Source organism: Siniperca chuatsi, linkage group LG19 (genome assembly GCF_020085105.1).
Source record: "Siniperca chuatsi isolate FFG_IHB_CAS linkage group LG19, ASM2008510v1, whole genome shotgun sequence".
Taxonomy (NCBI): Eukaryota; Metazoa; Chordata; class Actinopteri; order Centrarchiformes; family Sinipercidae; genus Siniperca; species Siniperca chuatsi.
Window position 1 is genome coordinate 26455668 of NC_058060.1, and position 15408 is coordinate 26471075.

Genomic DNA, 15408 nt, shown 5'->3' on the forward strand with positions numbered 1-15408 from the left:
AGCTCGTCCATGTTTTTATCTCCTCCAGACTCGATTACTGCAACGCACTGTTTTCTGGCATCAGCAGGCCAAACATCCAAAGACTGCCGCTGATCCAAAACGCTGCTGCAGCTTTAAACGCGTCCCATCACACCAACCTGCCGTCACTGGTTACCTCTCAGTCTGATCTTCAGATTTTACTGCTGCACATTCCTGCTCGATGACTTTGTAACTTGAACGCTGTATTTCTTCTGTCGACCTCACAATCGTCACGACGAAGTTGTAAAATCCTGTCTCGCAGTATTATTAACCTTCAAACTCAAGTACCTGTCACTCAAACCAAAATGTGTTCTTTTTAATGACTATTGATCTGAATGATTTATGGATCTAAATAATTGATAAAGCAGTAATAAACAGTTATAAATCCTCTAAAGGGTTCCTTATTAGAAAGTGGTCGCTCTTCTTCTGTGACTGCAGTCGCCTGATAACAACTTTGAAGTGAAGCAACGTCCCATCAGGAGCCAATCACACGCTGGGGTCGGCTCACATTCCTCCTGTTGAACACGCTGTTTTGAACATTTCTGCAGTTCCAGTCTTTACTGTCTTGTACTCTGGATCTCAGACAACAAACTGTGGAAACAGTGTGAAGGCGAAGTTGCTGATGTGTCTTTTGTCTTGTTCCTGTTTCAGTGTCATCGTGAAGCCTCCTTTAAAGGTTTGCTTCATCATTTCCTCTTCAAGCAAAAGTCCAAGATTTTGATAAATCCTCTTGTTCATCTCTGTGTTTCCAGCACAGAGATCGGTCCAGGACATGTTTAGCTTTAATTTAACCTTTAACCTTAATTTTAAGGTGGTCCAGTGCTGATAGTGGGTTTGTCCTCATCACTGATAAACTGAAACCCTCCATTTTGAACTAATAATGCCAATAACTTGTGGCGTCCTGCTGGTCTAGTGGTTGAGACACACACCAAGTAACATAATGAAGGCAGTTCTGAGTGGTTTTCTGTGTCGTTGAAGGGGTTTTAAAAAGGTCAAAACTGCTGAGAATGTATCAAATAGCACGAAGCATCCATTCATTTATACATTTAAAACATCCTTAAAGGAAAACTACAGATTTCTAAAACTTGCATTGTATTTTGGTAGCTGTATTATGTTTTGGGGGTTTTTTTGCAATTAAGCTGAAACTTCAGGGTAAATTAGTAAAAGATATCTGTAAAACCCCTTAAAACCCCTTAATCCATGTAGAAAATCCCTTTAAAGCCCTAAATATATCTGAATCCATTAATTACTCTTTAATTTACTAGATTAAGCATCAACTAAGATTAACCAAGTAACAAAGCCAATTTGTATCTTGACTGAAAAAGTATAAAATTGAATGATCATTATTTAATCATTCATCATTTTAAGGTATAAAGGGGAATGTTTGTGGTAATTAAAAAGCCCTTAATCCATGCACAAAAAGCCTTTAAATACCCCGTCATATATTCCGGTCCAGTTTGGTGTCAGGTTTGAGTTCTGTCCAAACTCTACTGTCAACTGAGGAGGGACCAGCAAGCAAACCGTAATACCTCCTTAATGGAACATTTATTTTGAAAATCCTCCCTCAGTCTGACAGAAGAAGAAGAAGCCCAGTGAATCTGCTGAGAGCTGAACTTGTGTAAAAACTGCCCTGACTGTGTTTCTAGAGAGAAGTTGGGAGGTTTTCTCATTCACTTCGATACAGTCAGAGTTTGATCACAGCAGCATCTGGTGGACGTTGGAGGAACTGCAGCTCCGAGGCTGCTGACTGGATCAGACCAGTTTCATCTCTGGGTGAACAGGGCTCCCAGTGTGATCCCAGCTGCTCCCAGGACAGCCAGTCCAAACACTGTCCTCAGAGACCAGAAACTGACTGGAGGTCTGGACTCACCGTACAACTCCACAAAGGCATCCTGGGAATTGAGAGCAAGGGGGGGAGACAGGAAACAAACCTCATCAGCTTTTTGTCTTCAGTCTTTGATGCTTGTTGTTTGGTCTAGATGCTAACACACTGTATTACTGATGTACATTTCCATCGCTTTCATTTAATAAATTCAACAATATAATCATGTCATTTTCAACCCTTTGGATTAATCATCTCAAGAGTTATTGTCCTGTTTCAGCCACTGTTCGTGTGTTAATGAGCCAAACTGTATTTTGTAGTAACGTAAAGGTGCCACAAGATGGCGATAGCTACACATGAAGCACCGTATGGGAACCGAGCAAGTCACTGAACATGTTCCTGCAAATGTTTCACAATAAAAGCTTTGTTAGGAAATGAAGGGAGTCTGTTCACTGAAACGCTAGAGGGCTTTTAATTTGAAACGGCTGCAGGAAGTGTTGAGTTTGTATTAACAGCGTAATGCAGTAACAAACATTTAACAGGGCAAACGGGAGCAGATGAGAAAACAAGGAGGTGGACAAAATAACAGAAACACCTCTCAGTTCAACAGCAGCACAAACTGCAGCCTCCAAAGTGACCCGACAGGTGAGTCAACACACCCTGAACATTATGAGCGTCTGTCACAGGTCAACCTGTACAGGTGTTCCTAATAAAGTGGCCACTGAGTGTGCGTGACTGTAGCTACTGTGGGAGAAAAAGGAATACATCTGATATATTTAACTTGAACCTTTTTAAACTGAATACAGTCACTGTTTCTGTCAGTGTGGTCACCTGACTGAAACCTGCAAGACACACACACACACACACACTGATCACAGCATATGTGTGTGTTTAAATGTCAGTGATGTTTATTGTGTGTAAGATCAGTCGAGTGTGAAGGAGGAGATGTTGGGTTCTTTCCCTGCAGTGTGTGTGTTGGTGTGTGTTGGTGTGGAACAGTAATATGATGATTAGGGGAGAACCCTCTCTGATGAGGAGTCTCTTTAAAGCGACGGTGTGTCGGTGTGTCCGAACCATCAGCTGAACCTGCAGCTCCGCTCGGCTTCACGGAGCTTCATAGAGACTTTCAGCTCGCTGTTCATCTGCTGCTGCTGGTGTGTTCATCCACACCATTAACAGTCCAACTGTAGGTAGTTTGTTCTTTCAGCACCAACAAACAACCTCCACCAATAACGTACGACAGCCTATATGTAGCCTGAGAGGTAAAACCCAGGGCCAAAAAACTCTTACAAATTGAGGACTTTTAACGGAATTTAGAAAATGGGGACATTTATTAAGTTACGACATTTTTAGAAAATGAGGAAAAGGAGGGCTCAGTCTGAGGACCACCAACGACCTTCACTGTGTGTGCGTGTGTGTGTGTGTGTGTTTGTGAGTGTGTGTGAGTCCTTGATGTCTCTACTATGTAGATGAGGTTTGATTGACAGCTTTAAATAAAAAAATCTTCAGACGCTACAGATGACAACCACCGCAGGAGACGCTCTGACACACACACACACACACAGTGATTGACAGCTCATTAATAAACCCATGACCTGTCTGAAGGACTGCTGGCGCTCTGAAACATCTGAGAAACATCGACTGATTATAAACGGAAGAGAAAGTTTTGTCATCGTGACTGAAATCAGTTCAACATCAGCCTGACTCACACTTCTCTGAATCGATGAGTCACACGAAGGAAATGTGTGTGTGTGTGTGTGTGTGTGTTTTGCTGAGTGGACTGACCAGAAATGACCACACTGTTGTGTTTTACCGACACAGAAACAGAATCATTGAGCAGATCCGCCCTATGCTGATTGGACGAATTACTTGACGTGGCTCTTCCTTGGGTGACATCTTATAAATAATACAACTGAGTTGTGAGTATTTGAAAAGTGTTAATTTATTATTGTTTTCTTTCGGCTTCTGTTTACAACTTCAAATTAAACAATTTTGAAAACTGCGTATCTTTAATGCAATATTGTGTTTTAATGGTGCAAATGGAGAAATTCATAGGCTATTGCAAGTATGGCTATAGTCTACAGGGCATTTCAAAATTGGGAAAAAAGATCGCAATTTAGATTGTGGATCGTGATTGGGATTATGGAAAATAACAAAATATGTTACCATAATTATGCAGACGACACACAGATTTACATAACAAAGTCACCAAAGGACTATGGTCCAATACAAGCACTGAGTAAGTGCATTGAACATATCAATGATTGGATGTGCCAGAATTTACTTCAGTTAAACAAAGGTAAAACTGAAGTCATTGTTTTTGGTGCCGAGGAGGAACGATTAAAAGTCAGCACTCAGCTTCAGTGAGTAATGTTAAAAACCACAAACCAAGCCAGAAATCTTGGTGTAGTCATGGACTCAGACCTGAACTTCAACAGCCTCATTAAGACAAATACAAAGTCAGCCTACTGCCACCTGAAGAATATATACAGGATTAAAGGACCTCACACAGTGACTCGACTACTGTAACAGTGTCTTTACAGGTCTCTCTAAATATCGTTTAGAGAACTAGATGAGGCAGGTGAGGAGAGGAGAGGAGAGGAGAGGGGGCAGGTGAGGAGAGGAGAGGGGGCAGGAGAGGAGAGAGGAACAGGAGAGGAGGGCAGGTGGGGAGAGGGAACAGGTGAGGAGGGAACAGGTGAGAGGGATAGGGAATAGGTGAGGAGAGGGAACAGGTGAGGAGGGGGAGAGGGGGAACAGGTGAGGAGGGAGGGGGCAGGTGAGGAGGGGGCAGGGAGAGGAGGGGGAAGGAGAGGGGAGGGGGGCAGGTGGGGAGAGGGGCAGGTGAGGGGAGGAGGGAGGCAGGTGAGGAGAGGAGAGGGAGCAGGTGAGGAAGAGGAACAGGTGGGGGAGGAGGAGGGGCAGAGGAAGGAGAGGGGCAAGTGGGGGAGAGGGAGGGGCAGGTGAGGAGGACAGGTGAGGAGGAGGGGAGAGAGAGAGAGGGGCAGGTGGGGAGAGGGAACAGGGAGAGGAGAGAGAGGAGAGGGGCAGGTGAGGAGGAGGAGGGGGCAGGAGAGGAGAGGGAACAGGTGGGAGAGGAGAGGGGGCAGGTGAGGGAGAGAGGCAGGCAGGTGAGGAGGAGAGGGAACAGGTGGGAGGAGAGGAGAGGAGGCAGGTGAGGAGAGGAACAGGTGGGGAGTGGGGGCAGGAGAGGAGAGGGAACAGGTGAGGAGAGGGGAACAAGTGAAACAGGAGAGGAGGAAAAGGTGAGAGAGGGAGAGGGGGCAGGTGGGGAGAGGAGAGGGAACAGGTGAGGAGATGGAACAAGAGAGGAAAGGCAGCAGGTGAGGAGGCGGGGGCAGGTGGGGAGAGGAGCAGGTGAGGGAGAGAGGGGGCAAGGGGAGAGGGAACAGGTGAGGAGAGGAGGGGAGCAGATGGGGAGGAGGAAAGTGTGCAGGTGAGGAGAGGCGGAACAGGTGGGGAGAGGGAGCAGGTGAGGAGAGGGAGGTGAGGGAGGAGAGGCAGGAGGAGAGGAGAGGGGGCAAGCGGGGAGAGGGAACAGGTGAGGAGAGGAGAGGGGGCAGGTGAGGAGAGGGGGCAGGTGGGGAGAGGGAGCAGATGGGGGAGAGAGGAGAGGGGGCAGGTGAGGGAGGGGGGCAGCAGAGGGAGGTGGCAGGTGAGGAGAGAGGAAACAGAGGTGAGAGAGGGGCAGGTGGGGAGAGGGAACAGGTGAGGAGAGGAGAGGGGGCAGGTGAGGAGAGGGGCAGGTGGGGAGAGGGGGCAGGTGAGGAGAGGGAGCAGCAGAGGAGAGGTGGCAGGTGAGGAGAGGGAACAGGTGAGGAGAGGGGGCAGGTGGGAGAGAGGGAGCAGATGGGAGAGAGAGGAGAGGAACAGGTGAGGAGAGAGAGGGAACAGGTGAGGAGAGGAGAGGGGGCAGGTGGGGAGAGGGAACAGGTGAGGAGAGGAGAGGGAACAGGTGAGGAGGAGAGGGGGCAGGTGAGGAGAGGGGCAGCAGAGGAGAGGTGGCAGCAGAGGAGAGGTGGCAGGTGAGGAGAGGGGAACAGGTGAGGAGAGAGAGGGAACAGGTGAGGAGAGAGGGGCAGGTGGGGAGAGGAGCAGATGAGAGGAGAGGGGAACAGGTGGGAGAGAGAGAGGGGAACAGGTGAGGAGAGGAGAGGGGGCAGGTGGGGAGAGGGAACAGATGAGGAGAGGAGAGGGAACAGGTGAGGAGAGGAGGGGGGCAGGTGAGGGAGGCAGCAGAGAGGAGGTGGCAGCAGAGGGAGAGGGGCAGCAGAGGAGGGGGAGAGGAGAGGAGAGGGGCAGGTGAGGAGAGGGTTACTGTACAAGACAATGTGGCGTTTGACCGTGTCTTCCAGTCTCATCCCAGGATTCCTCAGAGAGGAAACCTCGTCCTGATGCAGGTGGACAGTTTCTGTGCAGCAGTCACATGATCAGATGTCCCTCTGAGACACACCTGCAGCAGACTGTCAGGAGGATCAATGAGATTCTTTCCAGGTGGGTTCGAGAGGACAGAAGGTGTGATGTGGATCACAATGCAGAAGACACGGTTCCTATATACGTAAAGTGAATATGTATAGTTCAGTGTTTCATATTGTGCACTTGGATTTACTCTCTGCAAAAATAGCAAAAAGAAAAAGAAAGCCTTTTGAATATGACATCATACCGAAGCATTTCTGATTTATTTCTGTCACATAAGCTGCGAAGCAACAAACAAGTGACCTTATTCTGGTTCTAATGGCATCTTGGTTTTATGCTGATGAATAAAAGTTTTACACAGACAATAGTGACAGTAATTGCAATGCTGCCTGTTGTTAGTGATTATATATTATCATATTATAGATATATATATATGTAAATAACGAAGTGAAGCGTAAGGATTGGCGGACAGATGTTGTCAGTGTTCTGGGTCACGAGTTGATCCTGGTGTGTTGCATCAGAGCATTTTGGATGTGAGGTGAGCCGAAGCTGCGCTGCATGCTGGAAAGACAACTGTGTGAAGAGTTTTTGAAAAGTGAACTCGGTTTAGAGAAATGTGACTTAGCAACTGTAAAAAACTGTAATGTTGCAGCTGCTAACGGTGGAGTTTAATCTGCAACATCACATCATCATTTATTAGTTCATTCATTCGTGTTAATAATCTGAATCTGCAAAGTAAAGCTGTCAGATCAATGCAGTGCAGTAAAAAGTACAATATCTAGCGGAGTGGAAGTATAAAAGCATAAAATGGAAATATAAGTATCAGTACTCACTGTTAGTACAGTGCTTGAGTAAATGCTCTCAGCAGATTCACTGAGCTTCTTCACGTCAGAATAAAAATGATCATATCAGTTTAACGATGTGTTGATTCAGTGTGTGTGTGTGTGTGTGTGTGTGTGTGTGTGTGTGTGTGTGTGTGTGTGTGTGTGTGTGTGTGTGTGGATCATCTGCAGAGCAACACACACACACACACACACACACAGTGATTCATCCTGTGGAAGCAGAGCTTTGAGACTGTATAATGATTCACTTCATACACACTCACCATGGAAGCCTCCCTGAAGCAAATTCAAATGTGTGTGTGTGTGTGTGTGTGTGTGTGTGTGTGTGTGTGTGTGTGTGTGTGTGTGTGTGTGTGTGTGTGTGTGTGTGTGTGTGTGTGTGTGTGTGTGTGTGTGTGTGTGTGTGTGTGTGTGTGTGTGTGTGTGTGTGTGTGTGTGTGTGTGTGTGTGTGTGTGTGTGTGTGTGTGTGTGTGTGTGTGTGTGTGTGTGTGTGTGTGTGTGTGTGTGTGTGTGTGTGTGAGTTTCCCTCTGCATTCACATCATGTCAGCAGACAGAAGAACAGTAAAAACCTTCCGTTACTCTGAGCTGTTTGCATTCAGCTCGGCTGCAGATGATGATGAATGTAGAATTATTCATTTAGAAGTGAGGACATTTTGAAAAAGGACACAATGATACTGAGAAAGTCATTAATGTCGTCATAACGTCCCAATTAGACTCACTTTATCTCTTTAATTCATCGACAGCAGACTTCTAACAGACAAACAGCTCATATTACTGCAGTTTCACAAGTACATGTCCTCAAGTACTGCACTTTTATTTCCATTTTATGCTACTTTCTACTTCTACTCCACCACATTTATTTGATCATGTTTGTCGCTTTGCAGATTGAGATTATTAAAACAAAATATAACCAACTAATAAATGATGATGTAATGTTACTGATAAAACTACCAGCAGATGCTCCACCTTCAGCTGCTGCAGCATTAAAGTGATGAACACATGAATGCATCAATAATTATAATCCAGTAATATAATATATATTATTCAGTACTTTTGGTACTTTGAGTATATTTGGATGCTGACACTTTTGTACGAATTTGAATGCAGAATGCTTGTAACAGAGTATTTCTACACTGTGGTGTGACTACTTTAACTGAAGTAAAAGATGTGAGTACTTCTTCCACCTGTACAGTTTTACCTTTATTAAACTAGAATTGACTTTAAAATGATTTTAATTAACTTTAACTCATCACACAGAGTGGAAACCAAACGATCTGCTCAGTCAAAACAGGACAATAAGAATCTAAATCGCATTAAAAACCCTGTGAAATATGCAGCTAGGTCGCAGCTAACGCTGGTGGCAACAGCTCATGGTTGCTGGTTGTCATGGTAACACAACACGCTTTCTGGCACGCAAGTTTTCCAGCTGCACAACATTCAGAAATAACAACTGCAAGAGACGAGATCTTCACCAGATTACAGTCGTTTTTATGTTTATATTTTTAAAACAATCTAAAAATACATCAGTGTTGGAAACCCCACACACACGTGCTCACACACACACACACACACACACAAGTACAGTTGACCTTAGGTGTGTGTGTGTGTTTTCAGTTTTCAGTTAACTGTCAAAGGGAGTCTGGCAGTGATGGGCTGCTGGTTCGACTCCTGTTGGAGCTTTTTGAGTGCTGAGCAACACGCTAACACCGCAGCAGGTGAAGTGTGTGTGTGTGTGTGTGTGTGTGTGTGTGTGTGTGTGTGTGTGTGTGTGTGTGTGTGTGCTGGCTCTACGAACACAGGCAGCGGTGAGCCGAGCCGCTTTCTCAGAATTCAGTAACAAAATTTTCCACAGAGTCGTTCAGATAGACGCAGAGCACAGGACTGTGTGTGTGTGTGTACTTGTACTTGCAACATAGTGAGGACTGAAACACGTATTTTACCTACAGAGTGAGGACATTTTTGGAAAGTGAGGACATTTTGGCCGGTCCCCACAACGTCAGAGGGCTGTTTGAAGGTTAAGACTTGGTTTGAAGGGTGATGTTAGAATTAGGTTAATGTTAGGGAATGCATTATGTCAATGACGGTCCTCACAAAGATAGAAGTACAAGGGTGTGTGTGTGTGTGTGTGAAAGGTTGTTGTTATTTAGGTACTTTAGGTATTTAGATGTTATTTGAACAGAGTTTCTACAGAAAGTTTCTTTCAGCTGATCTGAAGCCTGAGGCGGAAACTCAACCACACTGATTACCTGGAAAGATATTTCTAGGTAATACCACACACACACGCACGCTCACGCACACACACACACACACGTCTTATCAGACTGTAGATAAAACTGAAGGAAACCACAGCGACAGGAGAGAATATAAATAGAAAGTGAAAGCGTCTCTCTGCTGTGTTCAGGGGTCTCTCTCTCTCAACCTGAACCAGGTCTTCTCTAGTCCAGCTCAGCTCAGCTCCAGGTCTCTGGTAAACTGGACCTGACAGGAGCTGAGAACACGAGGATCACATGCTGCCTCCTCTGTCGGCCAATGGGAACGCAGCCAATGACTCACATGAATGTGTGTCTTCATAATGTTCGTGATTGTGTCTGTTTATTGAGGCCATGTCAGGTTTACCCAACAGACTGTTTGGTTGTTAATCAGAGGTTTTCCCAATGGACGTCTGGAACAAAGCAGCTAATGGGCAGCTAGTTTTGATCTGGTCTGGTTGTTTGTTTAAACCATGTTTTCCCAATGGAAGTCTGGAATGGGCCAGTTATTCAGTCCGGAGTGATTCCTCGCTTTCTTCATCAGAAACACACAAGAGTTTCAGTTTACAGTGAAATGAGCTCCATGTTTCTGTCTGTCTGCATATCTGTCGCTCTGTTCTTCATCCTCTGTCTCACACACACACACACACACACACACACACACACACACACAGTTTCTCTGCAGAGTTTTAGGGATTTTCTGCACTTTGCATATAATTTGCATTCTAACCAAAATACTCTTTTCTCTGTCTGCAGCGTCACACACACACACACACACACACACACACACACACAGAAACATACACTCACACACACACACTCACAGAGAGAGAGAGAAACATACACACACTCACACACACACAGAAACACTTATGGCTGTTTGGTTGAAACAGAGAAAATCATCAATTATTAATAAACTTTATTTCACATTGAATCTCTGCATGTTGATACTATTGATTATATCTCATATTGATTTCCAATTAAATGTTGTTAATGTGATGTAAATTCATCCAGACGGCTCTTAAATCCTCCTGGAATGTTTCCAAGGACACCCTGGAACCCTATCAGGCATCCTGGAAACCCATGAAGAACCTTATAGATCATGAACCCTGTCCTAGAACCACTTCAGGGACCCCTGAAATCTCTGAAAATACTCCAGGGGGCTTTCAAGGACTTCTGGAACCCTGGCAAAGACCCTCAAGCAATCTCAAATGGTGGAAGGGCCCGATAATCCTCTGATAACCCTGAACCCTGTCCTGGAACTCCTTCAAGGACTTCTGGAACCCTGTCAAAGACCCCTCAATCATTCTCAAGCATCCCTGAACTCTTTCAAGGACCCCTGAAAACTGTGGAAGGAACACAGAATTACCTTTTAATGGCCCTTCAAGCTCTGTCAGAGACCACAAGAGCCCTTTTATACACCATGCAACCCCTTCAAGGACACCTGGAATTCTGTCAAATACCAAAGGCATCCTCTCAAGCATCCTCCAGGACTGACGGAACCCTTTCAATCCGCTGTCCTTGAATTCAAAACACTTTCAAGAACCCTGTTAAAGATCCCTCAAGCATCCCTGAACTATTTCAGTGACCCATGAACAATGGAAGGGCCGAAGGGTATTTTTCAAGGACCCATGGAACCACTACAAGCCTTTCAATGCTCCATTGAACCCCTTAAAGAACCCCAGGAACTCTGTAAGAACTCACAGGAGCCCTCTCAAGCTCCCTGGAACCCCACCAATGACTGAAACCCTGTGAACCCTAAACCCCGTCCTGGAACTCCTCTATAATCTCTTGACAGACTCAAGTAGCCATTTTCAAGCACTATTAAGAGCCTTTCAAAGCCCCTTCAAGGACACCACACCCTTGAACCCTATCAAGGGCTGCTGGAACCATGTAAACCATAAACCCTGTCCTGGAAGTCCTTTCAAGCTTACCTAAACTCTTTCAAAGCATGCCTGAACTATTTCAGTGACCTGTGGATACTGTGGAAGGCCCACAAGGTACTTTTCAAGGACCCCTGGAACTCTTTCAAGGACCTCAAAAGCGAGATGTACCTCAATGTTACGAGACAACACGATATGTAGTTATGACAAGAACAGTTTCTTGTAAAAATGGGAAACTGTGTCGTAATTTATGGACAAACCGCCACAACAGTCACAGCACGTTATATTTTTAATGTTTTCATATTTTCTCCACATTCTCCGTTTACCAAACTCACGCGTGATTTCACTGATAGATTTACAGTCTTTCAATCATTCTGATTAATTAAAAGCTCTTCTGTCGCAGCTGTTGTTTGTATTTCCTGTCCCGGTCTCCAGGAGCCACTTCTCACTTCCCCCAGTCACCTGACTGCTACATCCACCTGCTCACCTGTTCCTCGTCCACCAATTAGCCCCCACAGTATTTATACCAGCCCATCTCCACCTGCTGCTGCCCTCTTCTTACCTGTTCCTGTGTTTTGACCTGTTACCTGTTCCTGACCTGCTCACCTGTCCTCTTGGACAGTCCTCCTCCCTCTGCTAATATGCTAATTCAACAGAAAACTCAGTGCAGTCTGGTTCGTGAGCAAGAAAGAGACGAAATCTGAAAATAAGAACATGTGAGACTAAAAGAAAGGAATCATCGTCCTACCCATCCTCCGTTGTCTTCTATCCATCCCCGGAGCGGCGGCGAGTCCAGACTCTCCTCCATCCACCCGGCGATGTCGTCCACCTGCCTCATCCCGCCTGTCTTGACCACCTCGGTGCACAGAGCTCCGCCCAGCTCCATCATGGCCACGATACGTCCCCAGTTCACCCCGTCCCTGAACAGCTCCTCCCTGACCGCCGTCAGGTCTCGCAGTCGCACCTGCCCGCCGCCATCGTGCTGCAGCAGCACCGAGACATGGGCCGACAGGTCGCCGCGGTAACACCGCTCCAGCTCGTTACCGGCGCACCGCAGGACGACCTGCAGCCGGGGCGGAGCCAAGCAGGGATCTACGAGGGGACAACAAATGATCGAGGAGGAGACGAGTGATGTCATTGGACCAGGAGAAGACAGCTGTGACATCATGTGACATCATAATACTGAGACAACACATGGACATCATATTAAAAGAGGGATCAAGTGACATCATTATACTAGGAGCAAAAAACAGTGATGTCACCTGACCCCACCTTCTTTTCTTCTCTCACTATTATGATGTCACATTATAGTAGCAGCAGTGACATCATCAAACCTAAAGCAGAAAGTACTTATAATAGTAGCTTTAACAGTATTAGTGCTTGTATAGTTCGGAGTAGCGTTAATGGAGGTAGAACTTGTAGTCGTAGTTTTTAGCTACGTGCTTTTACTACTTAAAGTAGTACTTTAGTGGTAGTAATAGTACTAGTAGTAGGATACTTGTGGTGGTAGTAGCTTTACTGGAAGTAGTACTTATATTAGTAGCTGTAGTAGCCTAGAAGTAGTAGCTATATTAGTAGTAGTACTTTAGTGGTAGTAGTAGTAGTAGTGTAGTACTTGTAGTAGTAGTAGTAGTAGTATCTTTAATAGACATCACACATCTACTAACTCCTTTGACGACATCATAAACATTAAGTTACAGGTAGGCCTGAACACATCAGCCGTTGCCATGACAACAAGGTAAACTTGCTCACCTTGCTGGGAGCCTTCCGGAGTGACTCCCTGGTGTGACGTCCTAGCTCCCTCAGATCTCCATGACAACCATGACGTTGAGGCAGCTTGGCTGTGACTGCGCTGACCGCCCGGGCTGCGCCGCCGCGGCGGGACGCGCCACGCCACGCCGTTGTTGAGCAGCTTGTAGCGGAGGTAATCCTCCACGATGTCCCGGCTGCTATAGGCGGCGGCCATCGCCCCCTACAGGCCGCCGTCCGTCACTGCCACACCTACAAACTGCTGTCACAGCTGGTGGCCTTCACGCATTATGATCCTCAAAGACGCTCCAATAGGAGCACAGCACCTGATGACGTCAGCAAGACACGTGTTATAGGTGATATCAGGATGAAAATCCAGTTCAATCCCACTGATCTGCGGTATTATGAAGTACTTCCAAAAGTACTTAACAGTTCAACTGTGAAAAACACAAACTGCCTGTTGTCCAACACTGATGTTTAAAACAGAAATCTTCTCATCCACATTGATCTTCTAACTGTATCTGCTGCTGCGAAGCTTCAGGTAATCGATCACGGAGGCGAGGATCGATAACTCCCCAGCGCGACTGATTATCAGTTGATAGGAGCCCGGGAGGAGCTGCGAGGCTGGTCCTGCTGAAGCGTGTCCGCTCTGAAGAGAATCTGAAGAGACATGATGCAGAGAACCAGACGGAGGACTGACGAGGGGAAATACATCAGCTGATCAGCGGCACGATGACGATCAATAATCGATATGAAATATATAATCCGGGAATTTGAAGCTGAAAGGCTGCGGAGAGAAGCGGGATCAACTCCGGGTCTGTAGTCCTCACTGACGCTGCACGTGCCACACACACACACACACACACACACACACACACGCGCGCGCGCGCACATCCAGTGGCCACGCCCCCTCGTGACCGTCGGGATTCCCCTCCAACGATCCTCGCGCCGCCAGACTCGCGCCAGAAAACGTCCCAGTTAAAACATCGAGATGATGAAGAAGAAGAAGAGGAAGGTTTCTTGTTTCTCATCGGCCTGGAGATGTTCCGGCTCGTGTCGGAATAAGTCACGGAGATGAACGGTCACTTCCTCATGCGTCACTCTCATTCATGCTTTCACTGCGTAGTGCGCGCGCATGTGAGCGTGCGCGTCTGAAGTATTGAATTTTCATCGTCTTGATTTGTGTTTATTATTAGTAGAAGTAGTGGTACTTAGTACAGTAATAACAGTAGTATTATTATAGTATTATTATACTTAGTAGCAGTAGTAGTACTTGTGGCAGTAGTAGTACTTGTGGCAGCAGTAGTAGTAGCAGTAGTAGTACTTGTGGCAGTAGTAGTACTTGTTGCAGTAGTAGTACTTGTGTCAGTAGTAGTAGTAGCAGTAGTAGTACTTGTGGCAGTAGTAGTAGCAGTAGTAGTACTTGTGGCAGTAGTAGTACTTGTGGCAGTAGTAGTAGTAGCAGTAGTAGTACTTGTTGCAGTAGTAGTACTTGTGGCAGTAGTAGTTGCAGTAGTAGTACTTGTGGCAGTAGTAGTACTTGTGGCAGTAGTAGTAGTAGCAGTAGTAGTTCTTGTGGCAGTAGTAGTAGTAGCAGTAGTAGTAGTAGCAGTAGTAGTACTTGTGGCAGTGGAGTAGTAGTAGCAGTAGTAGTAGTGGCAGTGGTGGTGCTTGTGGCGGTGGTAGTGGGCAGTAGTAGTGCTTGTGGCGGTAGTAGTACTTGTGGCGGTGCAGTAGTAGTAGCAGTGGTAGTGCTTGTGGCAGTAGTAGTAGCAGTAGTGGTGCTTGTGGCGGTGGTAGTGGTGGCAGTAGTGGTTCTTGTGGCAGTAGTGGTGCAGCAGTAGTAGTGCTTGTGGCGGTAGTAGTAGTGGCAGTAGTGGTACTTGTGTGGCAGCAGTAGTGTGCTTGTGGCAGCAGTGGTGCTTGTGGCAGTAGTAGTTCTTGTGGCGGTGCAGTAGTAGTGGCAGTGGTAGTAGTAGCAGTGGTAGTGCTTGTGGCGGTAGTGGTACTTGTGGCAGTAGTAGTAGTGGCGGTGCTTGTTGGCAGTGGCAGTGGTGGTAGTAGTAGTAGCAGTAGTAGTACTTGTGGCAGTAGTAGTAGCAGTAGTAGTACTTGTGGCAGTAGTAGTAGTAGTAGTAGTAGTTCTTGTGGCAGTAGTAGTAGCAGTTAGTAGTACTTGTGGCAGTAGTAGTAGTAGCAGTAGTAGTACTTGTGGCAGTAGTAGTACTTGTGGCAGTAGTAGTACTTGTTGTAGTAGTAGTACTTGTGGCAGTAGTAGTAGCAGTAGTAGTACTTGTGGCAGTAGTAGTTGCAGTAGTAGTATTTGTGGCAGTAGTAGTAGTTGCTGCCTGTTTCTGTGGTTGACTGTCACAACACACTCAGGGAAGATGACTACTACACCTACAG

General features: G+C 46.2%; 1 protein-coding gene and 1 long non-coding RNA gene across 2 annotated transcripts; one reads left to right on the top strand and one right to left on the bottom strand.

The window, feature by feature from the left end:
• Positions 1-1139: 1139 nt before the first annotated feature.
• Positions 1140-14177, bottom strand: LOC122866503 (apoptosis regulator Bcl-2-like). The gene is made up of 3 exons (XM_044176268.1): positions 13006-14177; positions 12002-12345; positions 1140-1910 (listed from the first exon to the last, which is right to left on the bottom strand). The coding sequence occupies exons 1-3, from the start codon at positions 13217-13219 to the stop codon at positions 1782-1784; spliced, it is 687 nt and encodes a 228-aa protein (XP_044032203.1). The 5' UTR covers positions 13220-14177; the 3' UTR covers positions 1140-1781.
• Positions 1904-3842, top strand: LOC122866534. Its single transcript, XR_006375742.1, has 2 exons — positions 1904-2485; positions 3662-3842. It is a non-coding gene; the product is annotated as an uncharacterized LOC122866534 (long non-coding RNA).
• Positions 14178-15408: the final 1231 nt, after the last annotated feature.

What these genes read in the sequence shown, in the direction of transcription:
- LOC122866503 (XM_044176268.1), bottom strand. Translation starts at nt 13,219, where the DNA reads ATGGCCGCCGCCTATAGCAGCCGGGACATCGTGGAGGATTACCTCCGC. An exon ending in TCCGGAAGGCTCCCAGCAAG is followed by an intron (nt 12,346 to 13,005) that starts GTGAGCAAGTTT and finishes GTCCCCTCGTAG; the next exon opens with ATCCCTGCTTGGCTCCGCCC. An exon ending in TAGAAGACAACGGAGGATGG is followed by an intron (nt 1,911 to 12,001) that starts GTAGGACGATGA and finishes CTCAATTCCCAG; the next exon opens with GATGCCTTTGTGGAGTTGTA.